The 19478-nt window shown below is 52.7% G+C and overlaps 1 protein-coding gene across 2 annotated transcripts in view; it reads right to left on the bottom strand.

The window, feature by feature from the left end:
• Positions 1-1150: 1150 nt before the first annotated feature.
• The window catches only part of CREBBP (CREB binding protein), a 155545-nt gene continuing 137217 nt past the window's right edge, over positions 1151-19478 (bottom strand). For both annotated transcript variants that reach the window (XM_025370196.1, XM_025370197.1), the window contains 8 exons: positions 17005-17155; positions 16187-16333; positions 15133-15246; positions 13235-13400; positions 12665-12832; positions 8134-8295; positions 7562-7843; positions 1151-5949 (listed from right to left, as the gene is read on the bottom strand). In XM_025370196.1, coding sequence (XP_025225981.1) covers positions 3793-5949; positions 7562-7843; positions 8134-8295; positions 12665-12832; positions 13235-13400; positions 15133-15246; positions 16187-16333; positions 17005-17155 — 3347 coding nt within the window. In that variant the 3' untranslated portion in view covers positions 1151-3792. The remainder of the gene's footprint in view (positions 5950-7561; positions 7844-8133; positions 8296-12664; positions 12833-13234; positions 13401-15132; positions 15247-16186; positions 16334-17004; positions 17156-19478) is intronic.

The following is a 19478-nucleotide window of genomic DNA, read 5'->3' as shown; positions in this document are numbered from 1 at the left end:
TCTCGAACTCCTGACCTCGTGATCCGCCCGTCTCGGCCTCCCAAAGTGCTGGGATTACAGGCTTGAGCCACCGCGCCCGGCCAACATGATAGAATTTCAAAGATAGCATCAAACACATGCTCTGTGGAGAAAAACTCCACTAAGCATCTGCAATTTTCTTTTTTTTTTTTTTTGAGACAAAGTCTCACTCTGTTGCCCAGGATGGAGTGCAATGGCATGATCTTGGCTCACTGTAACCTCCACCTCCTGGGTTTAACTGATTTTCCTGCCTCAGCCTCCTTAGTAGCTAGGACTACAGATGGGTACCACCACGCCCAGCAAAGTTTTTCTTTTCTTTTCTTTTTGTTTGAGACAGTGTCTCGCTCTGTTGCCCAGGCTGGAGTGCGGTGGTGCAATTTGGCTCACTGCAACCTCCGCCTCCTGGGTTTAAGTGGTTCTCCTGCCTCAGCCTCCTGAGTAGCTGGGATTACAGGGGTGCGCTACCACGTTAATTTTTGTATTTTTAGAAGAGACAGGGTTTCACCAAGCTGGTCAGACTGGTCTCAAACTCTGACCTCGTGATCCGCCTGCCTTGGCCTCCCAAAATGCTGGGATTACAGGCATGAGCCACTGCACCCCGGTCAATTTTTTGTATTTTTTTAGTAGAGACGGGGTTTCACCATATTGCCCAGGCTCGTCTCAAACTCCTGACCATGTGATCCACCCACCTCAGCCTCCCAAAGTGCTGGGATTATAGGCATGAGCCACCACGCCCAGCCAGCACCTACAATCTTTTTTTTTTTTTTTTGAGACGAAGTCTCGCCGCCGCCCAGGCTGTAGTGCAGGGGTGCGATCTCGGCTCACTGTCACTGTAACCTCCGCCTCCTGGGTTCAAGCGATTCTCTGCCTCAGCCTCCTGAGTAGCTGCAATTCTAGGCGCCCACCACCACTCCCAGCTAATTTTTTTGTATTTTAATAGAGACCGGGTTTCACCACCTTGGCCAGGCTGGTCTCGAACTCCTGACTTCATGATCCACCCGCCTTGGCCTCCCAAAATGCTGGGATTACAGGCGTGAGCCACCGCGCCCGGCCCGCATCTGCAATCCTATAATGACGAGCTGTTGAGCTAACTCTAAGTCATTAGCCAATCTGAACCATCTTTGAATCCAAGTAGTTTTACCATCTTTTATTATAAACACCATCACATTCCAAGTTTCCTCTTTTTGATCACAAATATAGGACTTTTTCTTCTCCTCTTAAGTATACAGCATGAGACACAGCGTTGGGGCTTTCCAGCTTTCTTACAGAAATTTCCTTACGACAAGCTTAGGGTTAGCATCCACAGACCATGCTCTCGGTCACATCCTTCGACATCTGGATTGCCCAAGACGGTTGCACAGGATGCAGACTCCAAAGAGGATGAGGTTGGTACATAAAGTTTTGAATGCCAGGATAACCTGAAACAGAGGCCCCTCCACTGCCCACATTAAAAGGCTGCACAACCAGGAGGGTGCCACTTTCTGGGTGTGAGCTTAGAGCTACTGCTCCCAGGCTCTAGCCCCACCTCTTGTTTGAACACATGGCTCAAGGCTTCCCTATGGCTGGAAAAGGTGAAGAGGACGGTGGAGGTGTAAGAACCCAGCAGGCCGAGCAGGGGCAGCAATCCCCGGAGGCCCGGCCTGTGCTTCCCCTCCTGGGATGGGGTGAACCGGGGGCTGGTCGGGGGTGCCAGACGGTGGTCTTATTTTTACTTGGTTTAATTATTCTACATTTTATAACTCAAGGTTCAAAACTCTGTGCTAAAACTAGATTGGATGTTTCCAATTTCTCAGACACGTTCCTCGAATTTAGATTCCCAAACCAAGTATTCAAGTATTTAAAATAAATACCTGAGAATGTAAAGGGCCCAAATGGAAGCTATTTGGGCCATGATTTCTAAATTTACCATCACCCCCCACCAAGACCAGCCTTTGCTGGAGGACTAGGGATAAAGTGAGTTCTCTGGGTATCGGGGGTGGTAGGCTAGGGGATGAACTTCAGCTCCCCCGCCGCAGGTCCTCCTCTGTTTTATGGTTTTTGTGAACTTGTCTCACCCACTCAGTAAGGGAGCCTGGAACTGGACTCCAAGGGAGGCAGACCATGTGCCTAAATGCAAGTATCCTCCGAAGTGGGTGCCTTTCTCACTGCAACAGGGACTGGAGCTGGTGCTCCAAGGTGTCTGTCCCTCAGCATTTCCTCAAAGGCCACACGGGACACGCTGCATGGCAGCCGCAGGATGTGGGGGGAAGTCAGGAAGCACCTCGCGAGCCTGGAGCACCCTTTGCCTCAGATTCTGGGAGCTGTGTATGTGGGGAGCCACCTGAACACGGGAAGCAGCCCTGCCTCTGGGGGTGGCAGCTGTGATGGACAGGGAGGATGGAGGAGTGGGCCACGTGTAGTTCCAGACCAACTGACGACCCTAACTGTGTGAGCAACATCCACCTGTGAGCCTCGAATGTGTGGGGCCAACGCTGAGCCGCCCACCTCAGTCTCTGGGAAGAAAAGCCTCCAGGCAGCCACTAAGTCTGGGCCACAGTTCCCAGCCACCACCCACGCCGCCACAACCACAACCGCAGCCCCAGCCTCTGCGCTATGAGTGAACAACCAGAACCGTATCTTACAAAGAACAGACTCAAAAAATATATATAAATAAATAAAAACCTTAAACATTCTTACAGGGATCTTAAAGAACAGAATACATGTTAAAAACCTCAGTAATTTATATCAATTTTAAGCGGTACTTTATATACAATGGGGAGAAAAACACATGCATAGTCCAAATACAATGTTGAAAACAGCATTTTCATAACAAAAAACCCCGAACACTAAGTGTTAATACCATGTACATGAATTCAAGAAGGACCACCCTTTTTGTCTGTTGCACACAGTTTATTTAACAATATGATATAAGAAATGAGTTGGTATTTTACCATTCTATACAGTGATTGAATCTTCTCGAGTTTCGTATTTATAGTAATTAGAGCGCTTGCATGATTTACACTAGAATTGCTTTTCCTCATTTCAAGTTTCACATAGAAGAAAGAAAAGAAGGCTTCTTCTCTAGTAACATTAGCATGGTCTAAGAGTGATCATCCCTATTTTTTGTCTAAAACCAGTTTTATCAGAGAAACAAAGCAACAATTTCTACATCTGCAAGACAAGTTTGGCTTCAGCCATTATGTATAGATGTGTGTGGGTGTGTGTACGTGTGTGTGCACGCCGGAGTCAATTCCTATCGTCCAGGGGTAATACTGGGAGACGCCCACAGAGTTCACTATAGAAAAAAATCTTCCCGAAACATCAGAAAGTTATCGGGATACATTATAAGCTTGCATTATTTCAGGAATCAGTTCTGAATATTATTTTTCTTCTTACTTTTAAACATAAATGTTTAAAGTCTTGAAAATACAAATAAAAAATATGAATATAATGAACTTGTTTTTCCCGTTAAAAAAAGGCATGAGTCACCAGCAATGACGACAAAAAGAATCCAAACAAAACCCCCCTCCCCCCAAACAAAAACAAAACGGAAAAAAAACAACCCCCCCCCAAAAAAAAAAAAAAAAAACCAAAAAGAAAGAGACCAGATATTTAAATCAACTGGTTTTTAACAAAAAAATATATTCTTTGTATTGTCTCTTTAAACATCAATCCACCCTTCCATGGCTTGGCAGTCGCAGTTCCATCTAGGAATAAAAAGAACCTAGATGCCTGGATTTTCAGTACAAAAGGTCCAAGAACATGAAAGGGAAAAAAAGTGATGCTCTCACAATGCTACAAGCCCTCCACAAACTTCTCTAGCGTGTCCCCCGTGGTGTCCCCGACCAGGGACAGTTCGCTGGACAGCGCGCTCCTGCTGGGGGTGTTCAGCTGGGGGAGCATTGCACTCTGTTCGGGGTTCCCCAAGTGTCCCTGATCTATGGAGCTGGCCATGGTGACTGCGAGTCCGGGGTGGGGGGAACCAGTCTGGGGTGAGACGTGGTGTGGCGAAGGCTGGGGCTGTATCCGTGGTGATGGGCTGGAATGTGGAGGCTGGGACTGGGGCCGTGGAGACTGGACAGGGGCTGGAGACCGCACCTGGTTACTAAGGGATGTGGCAATCTGCTGGCCAGGGAGATGCGAGGCCTGTGGCTGTCCTGAGAGCATGTGTTGCTGGGGGCTCATGGGGTTTGGCTGGCCTGGGGACCCAATCTGCTGCTTCATCTGCTGTTGCTGCAGAATCCGCTGCTGCAGGGCTTGCTGGATGTTGGGGGTGCTGTCTGCCCCCAGCCCCGGCTGCCCCATCTGGCCAAGCTGTCCCATCTGAGCCGCCATCTGGCCCATGGAGCTGCCCTGGAGGGGCAGATGCTGCTGCATGCGCTGCTGCTGCTGCATGGCTGGTGGGTAGCCTCCGGGTCCTTGAGGCTGCTGGAACTGGCCGTGCCCCGCCATGCCCCCAGCCATGCCGGCACTCCCTTGCTGCTGCTGCTGCTGTTGCTGCTGTTGTTGCTGCTGCTGCTGCTGCTGCTGCAGCAACTGCCTCCGTAGCATTTCTCGGTACTGTGGATTCATACTCGCCATGTTGGGGTTGTGTCCTGGGTTCATGATGTTCAAGGCCTGGCCCTGGGGGTTCAGGCCTCCCATCGCCTGCTGCTGTGGAGGCACACCGGGCCGCGGCACACCAGCCTGCATGGCATTCAGGTTCTGCAGGCTGGGCTGCTGGTGCATGCCAGGCTGGGGTTGCATGCCGGGCTGGGACTGGAGGCCAGGCTGGGGCTGCATGCCAGGCTGATTGGCCACGTACTTGGCTGTGCGCTGTTTAATAAAAGCTGCCATTAGCTGCGGGTTTGATTTGAGAATGTTCAGCACCTGCTGTTGCTGCTGAGGGGAGCTGGGCGACTTCAGGGTCCGCAGCAGGTCTTGGAGAGCGCTGGGTGAGATGCTCCTGGGCGGCTGCACGCTGGGCATCCGGGGCCCAGCCACGGCCGCCTGGGCCTGCATGGATATCACAGGCCTGGGCAAGCCTGGCATGGGCTGCTGCTGGGGAAGGGGTGCCTGCTGCCACTGCCCGGGAGGCATGCTGGGCATGACGGGCCCGCTCACCTGGTTGGGTCGGGGCACATTCAGACTCACGGGGGCCATCTGGCTCCCCGGGGTCCCCATGCCCGTGCGTCCTGGGGGCATGCCGTTGTTGATGTTCACCCGGTACAGATGCTGCTGCTGCTGGGCCTCACGCTCGATCTGCCGAGCCGCTTCCACCGCTGCAGGAGGGGGCTGGGCCGGGGGCGGGGGGGCCGGCACCTGGCTGGTAGGCTTCCCTGTGGACACCGTGGTGGGGGGCTGAGTCCGGGCCACGCTGGGGAAGCCAGCTGGTGACATGCTCACGGGTGAGGGTTGGGGCTGGGCGGGGGGCTGCGGCGTCTGGGGCGTGCTGGGCTGCTGCGTGGGGGTCCCGGGCGGTGCTGAGGTAGGAGAAGGCAGACTCTGCTGAGGCACGTTGCGGGTGTTCATGGTGGCCATCCGCCGGCGCATGAGCTGGGCCTGCTGCAGGCGGTGCTGGATCTGCTGCTGGCGGAGCTTGTGTTTAATGTTGAGGCAGAAGGGCACAGGGCATTTGTTTTCTTGGCAGTGCTTGGCGTGGTAGCAGCAGAGGGCGATGAGCTGCTTGCACACCGGGCAGCCCCCATTGGTCTTGCGCTTGCAGCCCTTGGTGTGCTGCACCACCCGCTTCATCTTCTGGCAGGATGGCAGCGAGCAGTTGGCGTTGCGGCACTGGCACGCGTGCACCAGTGACTGGATGCAGCGCTGGATGCTCAGCCGGCGCGACTCCTGGGGGCTCTTTGACTGTGGCTCGCCCTGGCTGCTGCCCTCGTCGTCCAGGCCCAGCCCCCACTTCACCATCTTATGGGCATGGCTCTTCGTGTTATAGCAGTTGATGCAGAGGTCGTAGTCCTGCAAGCAAGGAAAGGGGACAGGCCCGGTGTCAGCATGGGGCCCAGTACCACCAGGCACCCTGGCTGCTTCCCTACACCTCTAAGTCTGGGTCTGTGCCAGGAGACCCAGGCAGGATAGGAGACCCAGACAGGATGGGAACACGGAAAGGATGGGAGCATGGACAGGACGGGAGCATGAACAGGACAGGATGGGAGACACGGACAAGATGGGAGCACAGACAGGACGGGAGCACTGACAGGTGGGAGACCCAGACAGGATGGGAGCGTGGACAGGTGAGCAACTTGGACAGGAAGGGAGCACGGACAGAACAGGAGCACAGACAGGTGGGAGACCCACACAGGAAGTGCGCACAGACAGGACGGGAATATAGACAGGATGGGAGCACGGACAGGACGGGGGCACAGGATGGGAGCACGGACAGGACGGGGGCACAGTCAGGATGGGAGCACGGACAGGACGGGGCCACAGTCAGGATGGGAGCATGGACAGGATGGGGGCACAGTCAGGATGGGAGCATGGACAGGATGGGGGCATGGACCATCTATGTGTTGCTCCCAAGGACCTTCACTCCTGGGAACAGCCCTGAAGGCTCAAAGATAACCTGACCTATGCCCTGAGAAGCCCTGGCCTGTGAGCTCATGGGCAGTAGACACCAGCCCCTGTTCCTTCTGACTTCCCCTGCCCTAGGAGTCACATCGGCCCCTGCCACAGCCTGTTCAACTCCTGTACTCAAACTATGAAGCCTGACAGTGAAAGGTTGAGAGAGGCCGGTCCCTCCCAAAGCGCCAATAGCTACCAGGAAGTGCCTCTGGGAAGGCCTGGGCTATCCACAGCGCATCAGTGGGCCTTCCCCAATGCGCAAGCCCAAGTTACTGAAAACTCCTTGCACCTGGCAACCTGATGGAGTCCTAGGACCAGGTACGATGACTGTGTTCACAGAGAGATATGAAAACTGCCGTATTCAGAAACTAGAAAGAGGACAAAGGAGACTGGAGAAAGGTGGAAAGCAGGAGAGGTGTGTGAGGGTGGGGAGAGAAGAAAGGCCCTCACTCTGCTGAGGACCCGTTCTGCCTCCCTACAGACACCACAGCAAGTAAGTGGGCTCCGGATTGGCAGGTGATGGTGACTGTCCTGGGAGGGGATGGTGGGATCTGTCACCTGCCTGCCTTGCACAGCCTGACTCAGCCCATGCAAGGGACACACGCACCATTTTGCAGTGGGGTTAAAATTCCTAGAGGGGAGTGAGGGAGCATGACTGTGGGGTCTGTCGGGAACAAGCGACCAGAGGGGCCCAAGCCGCCAACAGGACAGTGGGTGTTTCCAGCCGTTTAGCAAGACTATAACTGGGCACAGCCAGGCCAGACTTCCCAGCATAGCCTCCCTCTGGCTGTCCCCAGGGTCAGGCCTGTGGCTGTGGCTACACAGAGTAGGTTTAGGAAACACACACGGCAACGCCTTCTGCCTTGTGACACTGTCCTACTTCTCGAGGAGTCAGTGCAGCCGCCGTCTGGTACAGACACCAACCCTGGCACCCATGCAAAGGGACAGGATGCTTCGTCAGACCCCAAGCCAGCTTCGGGGGTGAAGGTGGGGGCGGCACAGGGCCTACCTCGCACACAGTGCAGTGCCAGCGTGTCTCCACGTGGTGCTTGCACTCGTTGCAGGTGTAGACAAAGCGGTCCTGGCCCTGGGTGTGCAGCTCCACCAGCATGCAGAGCGTGGACCACTTGGAGCGGCGCAAGGAGGAGAACTCCCAGTGCTTGTCTCTGGCAAGGGTGAGGAAGGCATCGCGCCCATCCATGAGGTCACAGCTGAGCAGGGGGTCGGGGTCGACGATGGGGGGCAGGGTGTTGATGACAGGCCCGGCGTGCAGGTGGATCACAAAGAAGACCTGCAGGAGAGGAGGGGCTTTAGTCTCACACAAGGGATGTGGCACCTCCAGTGGTGAGCTCAGGGCAGTCGCTCTGAGCCAGCCTGCACAAAAGGCAGGTGGCTGAGCCTGAAGGCCCTGATGACTTGGGATGGAACGGAATTGGTGACACGTTGCATGGTGTCACCCTACTGGTCCACTTGGCTTCCTGGGGACCACTTCCCTCCCGCCACAGACCTGCACAGGGGCCCTCGACCGCCAGCTGCAAGTCTTTCCCTCCTTTCGGCTGCAGCACTGCAGCCCACGCCTACCTCCTTGTGCTTCTCCATGGTGGCATACAGCTTCTGGGACAGGTCATTGGACACGTTGGGCATGCTGGGCTTCTTCTTATTGGCGCGGCTGATGCTGCTTTTGTTCTTGTTAGTTTTCTTGTTATTCTTCTTCTTGGCATTCTTGCTGTCACCCTGACTGCCCTGCAACAACACGCAACGTTGTGAGACCAGGTAAGTGCCCCTCCACACTTGGCATGGATTCCCAGCTCCCAGGCCGTGGGCATCAGGAAGCTCAGGCCAAAGCAGGTCACTGCCAGGCAGACCCCACACGTGCACAGCTACAGGTGGCTGCAGGTGCTGCTGCCTTCGGGACAGAGCAGGGCCTGTCCTCGGCTAGGCTGGTGCCATTATCAGCTTTATGCCACGGTGCCTCTAGAGTGGAAAACAGACGCAGAGCGCAAGTTCAGAAATTAACAAATAAGGGCAGTGGGCGCCGTTTCCACTGCACCACAACCAGAGGCGGAAGATTCCACGTCACAGCTGTGGTCAGCGGCTGCCTGCCTTGAGGAAGGCTCTACACACCCGAGAAAGCGAGAGCTCTCAGGAGACAGGAGAGCTGCTGAAGGGAAAAGCAGCTGCCCCATCAAGAGCAGGGACTCCAAGGCCCCTGCAGGGTCCACTCAAGGCCTGCTGAGAGCAGGCTGGCTCCCTGCCGGGGCCATCAGTGCTGCACCTGACTGGCTGAAGTTGGGCTTGCTCTCAGCCCACAGGCTCCTCCTCTGGAAAGAACGCAGGCTTGTTACTCATTTACACTTCCACAGATAGCTTTATTTTTTTTTGAGAGATGGAGTTTCCCTCTTGTTACCAAGCTGGAGTGCAGTGGTGTGATCTCGGGCTCAAGTGATTCTCCTGCCTCAGCCTCCTGAGTAGCTGGGATTACAGGCACCCCCCACCATACCCGGCTACTTATTAATTTTTTGAGACAGAGTCTTGTCCTTGTCACCCAGGCTGAAGTGCAATGGCGTGATCTCGGCTCACTGCAACCTCTGCCTCCAAGGTTCAAGCGATTCTCCTGCCTCAGCCTCCCTAGTACCTGGGATTATAGGCGCGGCCCACTATACCCAGCTAATTTTTGTATTTTTAGTAGAGACGGGGTTTCACCATGTTGGCCAGGCTGGTCTCGAACTCCGGACCTCGGGTGATCCACCCGCCTGGGCCTCCCACAGTGCTGGGATTACAGGCGGGAGCCACCGCGCCCAGCCAGAGAGCTTAATTTTTAACAAGATGAGAGAGAGAGACTTGGTGTTCATAGAGAGGGGTCAGTCCAGAGAGAATTCAACAATCCCGCCTCACTGACAAGGAGCCCAAGGAGCCCAAATGTCATGTGGGTCCTCCATGGGATTCGGGACAGAAAAGGGACATGAGGGGAAAACTGAGGAAATTGGAACAAAGTGTGAACTTTAGTTAATAATAATGCATCAACATCAACAAATGGCTCACCGTGGCAGCAGACGTGCCACGCTAAGACATTAGTAACAGAACAAACTGGGTGCTGGAATATACTGGAACTCCCTGCTCAATTTGTGTGTCAGCCTTAAAACAAAGGAAGCCTTTTTTTTTTTTTTAGACGGAGTCTCACTCTGTCACTAGGCTGGAGTGCAGTGGTGCAATCTTGGCTCACTGCAACCTGGGTTCAAGCGATTCTCCTGCCTCAGCCTCTTCAGTAGCTGGGACTACAGGCGTGCACCACCACACCCAGCTAATTTTTGTATTTTTAGTAGAGACAGGGTTTCACCATGTTGGCCAGGCTGGTTTCTCAAGTGATCTGCCTGCCTTGGCCTCCCAAAGTGCTAGGATTCCAGGCACGAGCCACTGCATCGGCCGGTATCTATTTTTTCTTTTTTTTTTTTGAGTTGGAGTCTCGCTCTGTTACCAGGCCAGAGTGCAGTGGCGCGATCTCGGTTCACTGCAATCTCCACCTCCCAGGTTCAAGCGAGTCTCCTGCCTCAGCCTCCCGAGTAGCTGGGACTACAGGCACCCGCCACCACAGCCGGCTAATTTTTGTATTTTTAGTAGAGACGGGGTTTCACCATGTTGGCCAAGCTGGTCTCAAACTCCTGACTTCAAGTGATCCACCCGCCTTGGCCTCCCAGAGCGCTGGGATTACAGGCGTGAGCCACCATGCCCAGCCTGGAAGTCTATTTTTACAAAATTGTAAAATAAGTATGTTCATGAAATTAAGAAAATATAGACAAGTAATTTTAAAAAGTTTTGTTTTTCTGGTCTTCCTGAGCAGCAGTGTTCTGTGTTCTGGAGCTCTCCCTGGGTACATTTGTCTCTGTGTTTGCGACATTCCTCATGAAGCTGGGAGTACATACAGGGAGCTGGTTCCATTTCTCACCCCACCTGACACTATCGCGAGCCTTTCCCCATTTCCCAGACTCGACAGCATGATTTTTAATGGCAAAGCAGTGCTCCACCCCACGCACCAGCCCTCACTAAAGGGGACCCCCAGACCGAGCTCCTGGGGTGTTGCTGATGAAGGCATGTCCCTGCCCATTGTTGTCCATGAACCAAACACACACGGGACAGCAGGTCTACATACCGACACCTCAGCATCCCGCCCTCCCTAGTACATGCATGTCCCCGGTGCACAGGGAAGGCTGCCCCAGCAGGAGCCCCTATCGGGCCTGTCTTCTGGACAGCCCCGCTGCTGCCATGCCACAGGCAGGTGCCCCCTCCTGGGGTGGGACTCAGCAGTGTTCTCCCTCAGAGCCCTCTCCCTGCAGCAGCAGGGGGGTGTGTCCCTATGCTCTGTCGAGTGCTTCTGGGAGCTCAGTGGTCAGGGCACTGGCTCTGATGGACACTAGAGGCTTCCATGCCTGGTGGCCCAGATTCCTTCTTCTGCAGTGACCCCTGCCACCCCATACAGGACTGCGGCAGCTCTTATCAGGCCGCCTCCTGCTGCAGCATCTGGGATGCAGAGCCTGGGTTCGCAAAACCAGCTGTCACTGTTGTGCTAAGCACAAACACTGCCCCCTTCAAAGCCTGTCTTGGACGCGGTATCCTCCTGTGTCACCCTCAGGAGATGGAACTCAAGCATTAACTCATCAGACACCAGTGAGGCCTGCTACACTCCAGCGGGAGCAAGTCAGAAAACAACAGGCCAGGAGCTCTGCTTAGGAACCACCTGGGATGTAAACCCACGCTGTCCCCTGCCCGTGCCTCCTCTGTCCTGTGAATGACACTCTGGGGTGCCGTCCAGCAGGCGGCTGCCTCTCAACCACCTGTGCAGTGAGCACGAGTGTGCGTGGCGGAAGCGGCCCAGGCCCCACACTGAGTCCACAGCCCAACCGGCACCCACCTCACAGACCTGCTCTCATATGCGACAAGCACCAGAGTGGCAACACGTCCCCGGCCGGCACCCGGCTGCCTCACCCTTGGCAGCGGCTCAGTCCCATGCAGGAGGCACCTCCATTCATGGTTTTTCCTCACTGGTCACAATGGCCTGTCCTGAGTTCTGGGGCTGCAGCCTTCAACATTCGTCATCGCTCTCCCTGCACCTACAGCTACAGCCCACACCCACACCACCATCATCTCTTTGCCAGACAGCTGCAGAAACCCGCACATGGCGCGCCTCCTCCCACTGCCTGGAGGGTCCTCTTCCAGCACCTTCCTGTGGTGGGCGGGTCTGGCCCACACATCACCTCCCCAAGGCTCCTTCCCCTTCAGGGCTCCACCACACTCAGAACACACCATGGCTCGGGTCTGAATTCTTTTTGTTTCACATCCTACCAGGACACAGCCACTCCCTTGGGGGCAGGGATAGGGTTTTGTTTGTTTGTTTTGAAACAGAGTCTTGCACTGTCTCCTGGCCTGGAGTGCAATGGCGTGATCTCAGCTCACTGCAACCTCCGCCTCCTGGGTCCAAGCGTTTCTCCTGCCTCAGCCTCCCTAGCAGCTGGGATTACAGGCGTCTGCCACCACACCTGGCTAATTTTTTGTATTTTTAGTACAGATGGGGTTTCACCGTGTTAGGCAGGCTAGTCTCGATTTCCTGAACTTGAAATCTGTCCACCTCGGCCTCCCAAAGCGCTGGGATTACAGGCGTGAGCCAACATGCCCGGCCAGGGATGCGGTTTTGTCTGGCTCACTCTGCACTGCCTGGCACTCAGGGGCAGCGCCAAGGAGAGGGCAGTAGGGCATGCGCACCATTTGCGAAGTGGCCACTAAACACGGGGACAAGGCCTGGCAACCCTGTGCCTCCTGACTCACTTTTTACATCAGCGGGCTGTGTCCTGACTGCCACCATGTCCCATTTTCTGTCTTCCTCTCTCTCCTCTCCGAGTCTAAGTGGACCCCCAGCTCCCCAGAGCATCCACCATGCAGAGAGCGCAGAGCCCATGCCGTTGCCCACCAACGCCCTGTGCTGCAGATGGTGTCAATATGCATGTGTGAACGGAGACACCACCACAGAAAGGACCTAACAGTCGACATGCGCCTCCCAGCCTGCCACCCTGCAGCTCTGGCGGGACAAGTGGGCAGTGGGGCTCAGACAAGCGTCTGTTACCTCAGTGGTTTCACTGGCTGCAGTGCTCTCTTCCTTTTTCCTCTCCTCTTCTTCTTGTTCTAGTTCCTTAATGCTCTCTTCTAACACATTGGGCCAGAAATCACCTTCAAAATAGGGCAGTTCCTTGGCACTGGTGAGCCTATCTTCAGTTGCTTGTTTGAAAATATCCTGAGTGGGCAAAGCACAACAGTGAGATGAGGGCCATGTACGCGTGCCCCCCACCATGGTGCGGCAGACCCCCACGCAAGCACACCCCTCACCACGGTATGGCGGAACCCCCCTACACATGTGCACCCCCCACCACGGTGCTGGAGCCCGTGTGTGCAACAGTGATGCACAGGCCCCACAATGCCCACTGACGGAAACAGCTTCAACTGTGCTGCTCTCAGACGGCCAGGGGAAAGCCTCAATCAGCTGAAGAAAATTCTTACTTTAGGCTTTTATTTTTCTGCTTTCTAATCCTCATAAGTGAAGGTAATTAACAAGTATGTAAATGCAAGAAAAAGGCACACAAACATCCTTCACTCAGTAGTGACAAAAGCCACCACACCTTCCTTCAGCACCAAGTACCTTGTAGTCATGAATGATCCGCTCTGCGAACGCCTTGTCCAGCATCTTTTTGTACCACTCCTGCAGTCGTTTTGGCTTGGGTATTTTTTGATCAGGTGGGTGGCAATGGAAGATGTAATCGTCTCCTTCACTTGGAGGACAGGCCCAGATGTGCCCTGTCACATACCTGCAGGACCCACACATACATGTCAGATGAAAGTGCCAGTGAAATTGGCCCTGCCTTTAAGGAGTTATAGCAGAGGAGCAAGGACTAAAGCCAGGACAGAAGTAACCAGAGAGACAAGAGAGAACGAATGCCCACAAGGCTGGGTGTGGTGGGGGCAAGGCTGGAACTTTATCCCAAGCAAATGCAAGCCTGCAAATTGGCCCTGAAACACTTCTCCCTCGGGGTGCACACACAGGGCCTGGCCAAGGCTGCAAAGGAAACCTGAGGCCTCATTAAAGAACCAGGGAATATGATGGCTCATGAAGGCAATGCCATCCCCTTCCTCCTGTGCACTGTAAAGGCAGTTCAGTTATCTATTTCTCTCCAAGGGTCAATATCAGCATAAATCTCATTCCTTCTGTTCAAGACACTTTGATCAAATGCCCCTAACCTTTTCAAGTTTCAGAAGGGAATGGGGCAGGTCTAGAGTACAGAAACCAAGTGCTAGAGAAGGAAGCCAGACCCAAGACAGCACACACTGCAGGGTTCCATTTGCACAAAGGATTCACAAAAGACAAATTCAGAGAGACAAAGTAGATTAGTGGTCGCCTGGGGCAGAGATGGATTAACAGCAAGGAGCAGGAGGAAATTTTCTTTCTTTTTTTCTTTTTGAGACGGAATTTCGTTCTTGTTGCCCAGGGTGGCGTGCAATGGCATGATCTCGACTCACAGCAACCTCATCTCCCCGGTTCAAGCGATTCTCCTGCCCCCGCCTCCCAAGTAGCTGGGATTAGAGGCGCCTGCCACCACACCCGGCTAATTTTTTGTATTTTTAGTAGAGACAGGGTTTCACCATGTTGGTCAGGCTGGTCTTGAACTCCTGATCTCAGGTGATCTACCTGCCTTGGCCTCCCAAAGTGCTGGGATTACAGACTGGGTGAGTCACCACACCCAGCCAATTTTTTTTTGTATTTTTCTTTTTTTTTTTTGAGATGGAGTCTTGCTCTGTCGCCCGGGCTGGAGTGCAGTGGCACAATCTCAGCTCACTGCAACCCCCGCCTCCCATGTACAAGCAATTCTCCTGCCTCAGCCTCTTGAGTAGCTGGGATTACAGGCTCGCGCCACCATGCCTGGCTATCTTTTGTATTTTTAATAGAGATGGGGTTTCACCATGTTGGTCAGGCCAGTCTCAAACTCCTGACCTTGTGATCCACCTGCCTTAGCCTCCTAAAGTGCTGGGATTACAGGCGTGAGCCACTGAGCCTAGCCTTTTAAAAAATTTTTAGTAGAGGTGGGGTTTCACCATGTTGGTCATGTTGGTTTTAAACTCCTGACTTCAGGTGATCCACCGCAGCAGGAGGGATCTTACAGGCCAGTAACAATGTTCTGAAACTGACTTGTGATACTTGCACTAATGGGTAAAGTTACTAAAAATCACTGAGTCATACATACGAAAACGGGGAATTCTATGATATATAAATTTTGCCTCAATAAAGGTAAAAAAAAAAAAAAAAAAAAAAAAAAAAAAAGGAATGAAAAGAAGGTAAAGGTAGGGAAAGAGCTTGCTACGTGCCCAGGAGCCAGATCCGTGAGGCTCCGGGAGCACCTGGAAAGGGGTGCTTTGGAGATTCTGAATTGATCCTAGGATGTAAAAATAAATACATGAAAACTTAAAACACCCAATTATGTCACAGAATAAACCAACAGTAAAAAGTGGTTTTCACTAGCTCCAAACAATTTCATCCAAACTCACCCCAATTTCTTCACATACTCTAGATATCCAATAAGGATCTCATGGTAAACAGCTGTGCGGAGGCAACGTGGCCGGAAGAAATGAATACTATCCAGATAAGAAATGTACACACGCCTGTGGGAAGGAGGCACATGTTTAACTCAGGGTATCCCCTCAAATTTGAAATCAAATACAAGCAACAAAAAACACCCTGGAAGTTTAATTTTTAGACAGGGTCTCACTCTGCCATTCAGGCTGCAATGCGGTGGTGCAGTCACAGCCCACTGCAGTCTCAACCTCATGGGCTCAAGCAATCCTCCCGCCTCAGACTCCCACGTAGTTAGGATGACAAAGCATGAACCACCATGCCCAGATAATTTATTTTTTGTAGCGACAGGGTCTCACTTTGTTGCCCAGACTTGTCCCAAACTCCTGTGCTCCAGTGATCCTCCCACCTAGGCCTCCCACAGTGCTGTGATTATAGGTGTGAGCCACTGCCCATGGCCAGTTTTTGTTTTGATGGTATTTACACTGGCCACAAAAAGGATGTGATAAACAAACAAAACAACCAAAAAAACGCACAAAAAAACAAAAAAAACTGGTCACCAACTCTGCTGCCAACCAGTTAAATGGAATTCAGTTTTCGTCATTGAACAAAAGGATGAATGGCACCACTCGGCACAGAGAGCCACAATTGGGGCAAAATGAGAAAAGCCACTTTTAGTTCTCTCTTGCCCAGATTCCTGATGGCACATGAAGTCCCTCGTGGCAGAGCTACTTCCTCTGTGCAGGTACCAGACTGCCCCATCCCAACTCCCCAGGTTTACCTGCCTTAGATAAGACCGGGACTCACACAGACTCACCACACAAAACACGCTTACTGCAGTCAGCTCAACAGTTCATTTCCCGCTAGTTTAATGGCGAACAAAACTAACTACTTTGGTTAGTTAATTGTGGTTTGATTTACTTTAATCCCCCATGAAGCCTCACAGGCTCCTCTGGGACACTTAAGAGCCCTGGTCTACCCTAACACAGCTCACTGAACGACACGCCCCGGAAGGAGCTGGAAAACTACCTCGTGTTTGGAGGGGGGCAATCAGAGCCGTATTCTTGAACGTGCATTCCAAAAAAGCAGACATCCACGCCGTCAATTTCCTCAAAAGCAAACAGCGCTTTGGTTCGATATGGGAAAGATTCAGACATCTCCCCAGAATCCACAAACCTGAAACAAAAGTCAGAGTCCGACATTTACAAAGGCTGTTGCTAACAAAGTGCTTCTGCACACCAGGCCTGCTCCTCTAACTCTGGCCGCTGCAGATGAGCGGAGGCACGTCCACCTCCTCAGACCGTGGCCTGGAGTCCTCCCTATGGGCCAGTCAGCCCTGGAGCGGGGAGTGCCTGCTTTCTGACCAGTTTCCCTCACTAGAGAACTGCACCACAGTGAATGAAATACGGGATTCTGAGTAGGACTGGCTATATACAGCAGTCCCCCTTATCCATGGGGTGTATGTTCCAAGACCACCAGTGGATGCTGGAAACCGTGGACAGTTATCAACCTCTGTGTTTTTTCTTATGCATCTGTACTGGTGACAAAATTTTAATTTATAAATTAGGCACCGCAAGAGATTAATAAGTAATAATAAAACGACAATTATAAAAACGGTATACTGTAATATGCTATGTGGTCTCTCTCTCTTGAAATAGCTTACAGCACTGTTATCGGGTAACTGAAACCCAAACAGGACAACCGAGACTGAGGGAGCTACTGCACACGTTTGCTGCTGCAAAGTCTTTGAAGGATGACATCAAACCCAAGAGCTTTGCAGAGAGCAGGCTCTGGCAAGCGGGAGTGGGGACTGCTCGCAGAGCACTGTGGAGAGCAGGCACACTGACCGTGACTTCATCCCGGGCTTGACCTCCACCGTCTTGTCTGAGCTGGCCACCACTCGGACAAAAACCTCCCCGGCTTCAGGGTGATTCTGGCGCCGCAAAAATTTGTTCACTCGGTCTTCCAAGTGGTTTCCCAGTCTCGTGGTCTGTAGCCCTAGGAAGTCCAGAAGGAGCAGGTGAGAAGGCTTCAGCAGCACTGCTGAGACAGTGACTGAGACTACAGAATCCACCCCACTTTGCAGCACAGGCTGATATTTTAAAGGACTAATGTTCTCCAAACATGGAAGAAATCTGATCTGTCCTGTGACAGGAGTGTTACATAAGGGAAAGGTGGACTCTGGGATCTCAGGCACTTCACTCCTGAAAACTGTTTACGTGCCCAGGTAACCTGCATCTTTTGCTAATAGTATGGGGCAGAAGAGCTACAGAGGTGGGCCCAAAATTGACAGGGGCTCTAGGGTGGTGCAGAGGGATGTTTCCCTATTGCTATTAGAACGAGATGCCTCCTGCTTTCCCTGGAGGGCAGAGATGGCACACCCTCAGTGGGCTCCTCCTGCCCAGCTCTGAGGAGAAAGTCCCTACTACAGAGTCTGACATGAGAGTGGAATGTTCTAGGGCTGACAAATCAAGCTCTGGCCACAGCCTGCCTGGTGCCTCAAGAGCCGGCAAAGTATTGGCCTCCAAGCATGCCCTGAGCCACCGCCTCGTGTGGTGCATGAATGAAGTTTCCGATCCTTGATGAGGGCAGCCTTTCCTGGGCTCCCCTCCCTGTTGCACCCCTCCTCACCCAGGGCCAACCCCCGGTGGCTACTGTCACAGGAGCTGCCCAGTGGCAGGACATTATATCAGTACAGAGAACTCCTCATACACAGGTTAAAAAACTATAAGGGAAAGTTGCAAAAGGTTCTTAGTGATTACTTATAGACAATGAGATTTTAAAAGACATTTCTTTCTGTACTGGCTTTCAAATATTTCCTATGTTAGTGAGAAATAGGAAAATTGGGAATTTTAGAAGATTCCTTAGTGAGCTGGAAAATTTAGACCAAACTTCTAAATTTCATTTTGCTGCAATAAACAAATCAGTGGTGCTGCTTTTTGGGTACGTTGTACCTGAATAAAAATGATTTGAAAAGAAATATGTGGCTGGGCACAGTGGCTCACGCCTGTAATCCCAGCACTTTGGGAGGCCGAGGCAGGCAGATCACCTGAGGTTGGGAGTTCGAGACCAGTCTGACCAACATGGAGAAACCCCGTTTCTACTAAAAATACAAAATTAAGCCAGGTATGGTGGCTCACGCCTGTAACCCTAGCACTTTGGGAGGCTGAGGCGAATGGATCACTTGAGGTCAGGAGTTCGAGACCAGCCTGGCCAACATGGTGAAACCCCATCACTGCTAATAATGCTAAATTAGACTGGACGTGATGGCTCACGCCTATAATACTAGCACTTTGGGAGGCCGAGGAAGGCGGATCACCTGAGGTCAGGAGTTTGAGACCAGCCTGACCAACACGGAGAAGCCCCATCTCTACTAAAAATACAAAATTAAGCTGGGCGCAGTAATCCCAGCACTTTGGGAGGCTGAGGTGAATGGATCACCTGAGGTCAGGAGTTCCAGACCAGCCTGGCCAACATGATGAAACCCCATCTTCACTAAACATGTAAAATTAGGCCAGGCACGATGGCTCACACCTTTAATTCCAGCATTTTGGGAGGCTGAGACAGGCGGATCACCTGAGGTCGGGAGTTTAAGACCAGCCTGACCAACATGGAGAAACCCCATCTCTACTAAAAATACAAAATTAGCCAGGCGTGGTGGCGCATGCCTGTAATCCCAGCTACTTGGCAGGCTGAGGGAGAAGAATCGCTTGAACCGGGGAGGTGGAGGTTGCGGTGAGCAGAGATCGCGCCATCGCACTCCAGCCTGCGCAACAAGGGCAAAATTCTGTCTCTGTCTCTAAAAAAAAAAAAAAAAAAAAAAGTACAATGGCAAAGAAATAAAAACTCCACGGAAATGTAAAAGTTGGCAAAACTATAAAAATAAGGGGAGGGTGGGCTGGGCGTGGTGGCTCGCGCCTGTAATCCCAACACTTTGGGAGGCTGAGGTGGGTGGATCATGAGGTAAGGAGATCGAGACCATCCTGGCCAACATGGTGAAACCCCGTCTCTATTAAAAATACAAAGGAAGGCCGGGCGCGGTGGCTCAAGCCTGTAATCCCAGCACTTTGGGAGGCTGAGACGGGCGGATCACGAGGTCAGGAGATCGAGACCATCCTGGCTAACACGGTGAAACCCCGTCTCTACTAAAAAATACAAAAAACTAGCCGGGCGAGGTGGCGGGCGCCTGTAGTCCCAGCTACTCGGGAGGCTGAGGCAGGAGAATGGCGGGAACCCGGGAGGCGGAGCTTGCAGTGAGCTGAGACCCGGCCACAGCACTCCAGCCTGGGTGACAGAGCAAGACTCCGTCTCAAAAAAAAAA

Source organism: Theropithecus gelada, chromosome 20 (assembly GCF_003255815.1).
Source record: "Theropithecus gelada isolate Dixy chromosome 20, Tgel_1.0, whole genome shotgun sequence".
NCBI classification, from domain to species: Eukaryota; Metazoa; Chordata; class Mammalia; order Primates; family Cercopithecidae; genus Theropithecus; species Theropithecus gelada.
This window is presented reverse-complemented; position numbering and strand designations above follow the sequence as displayed.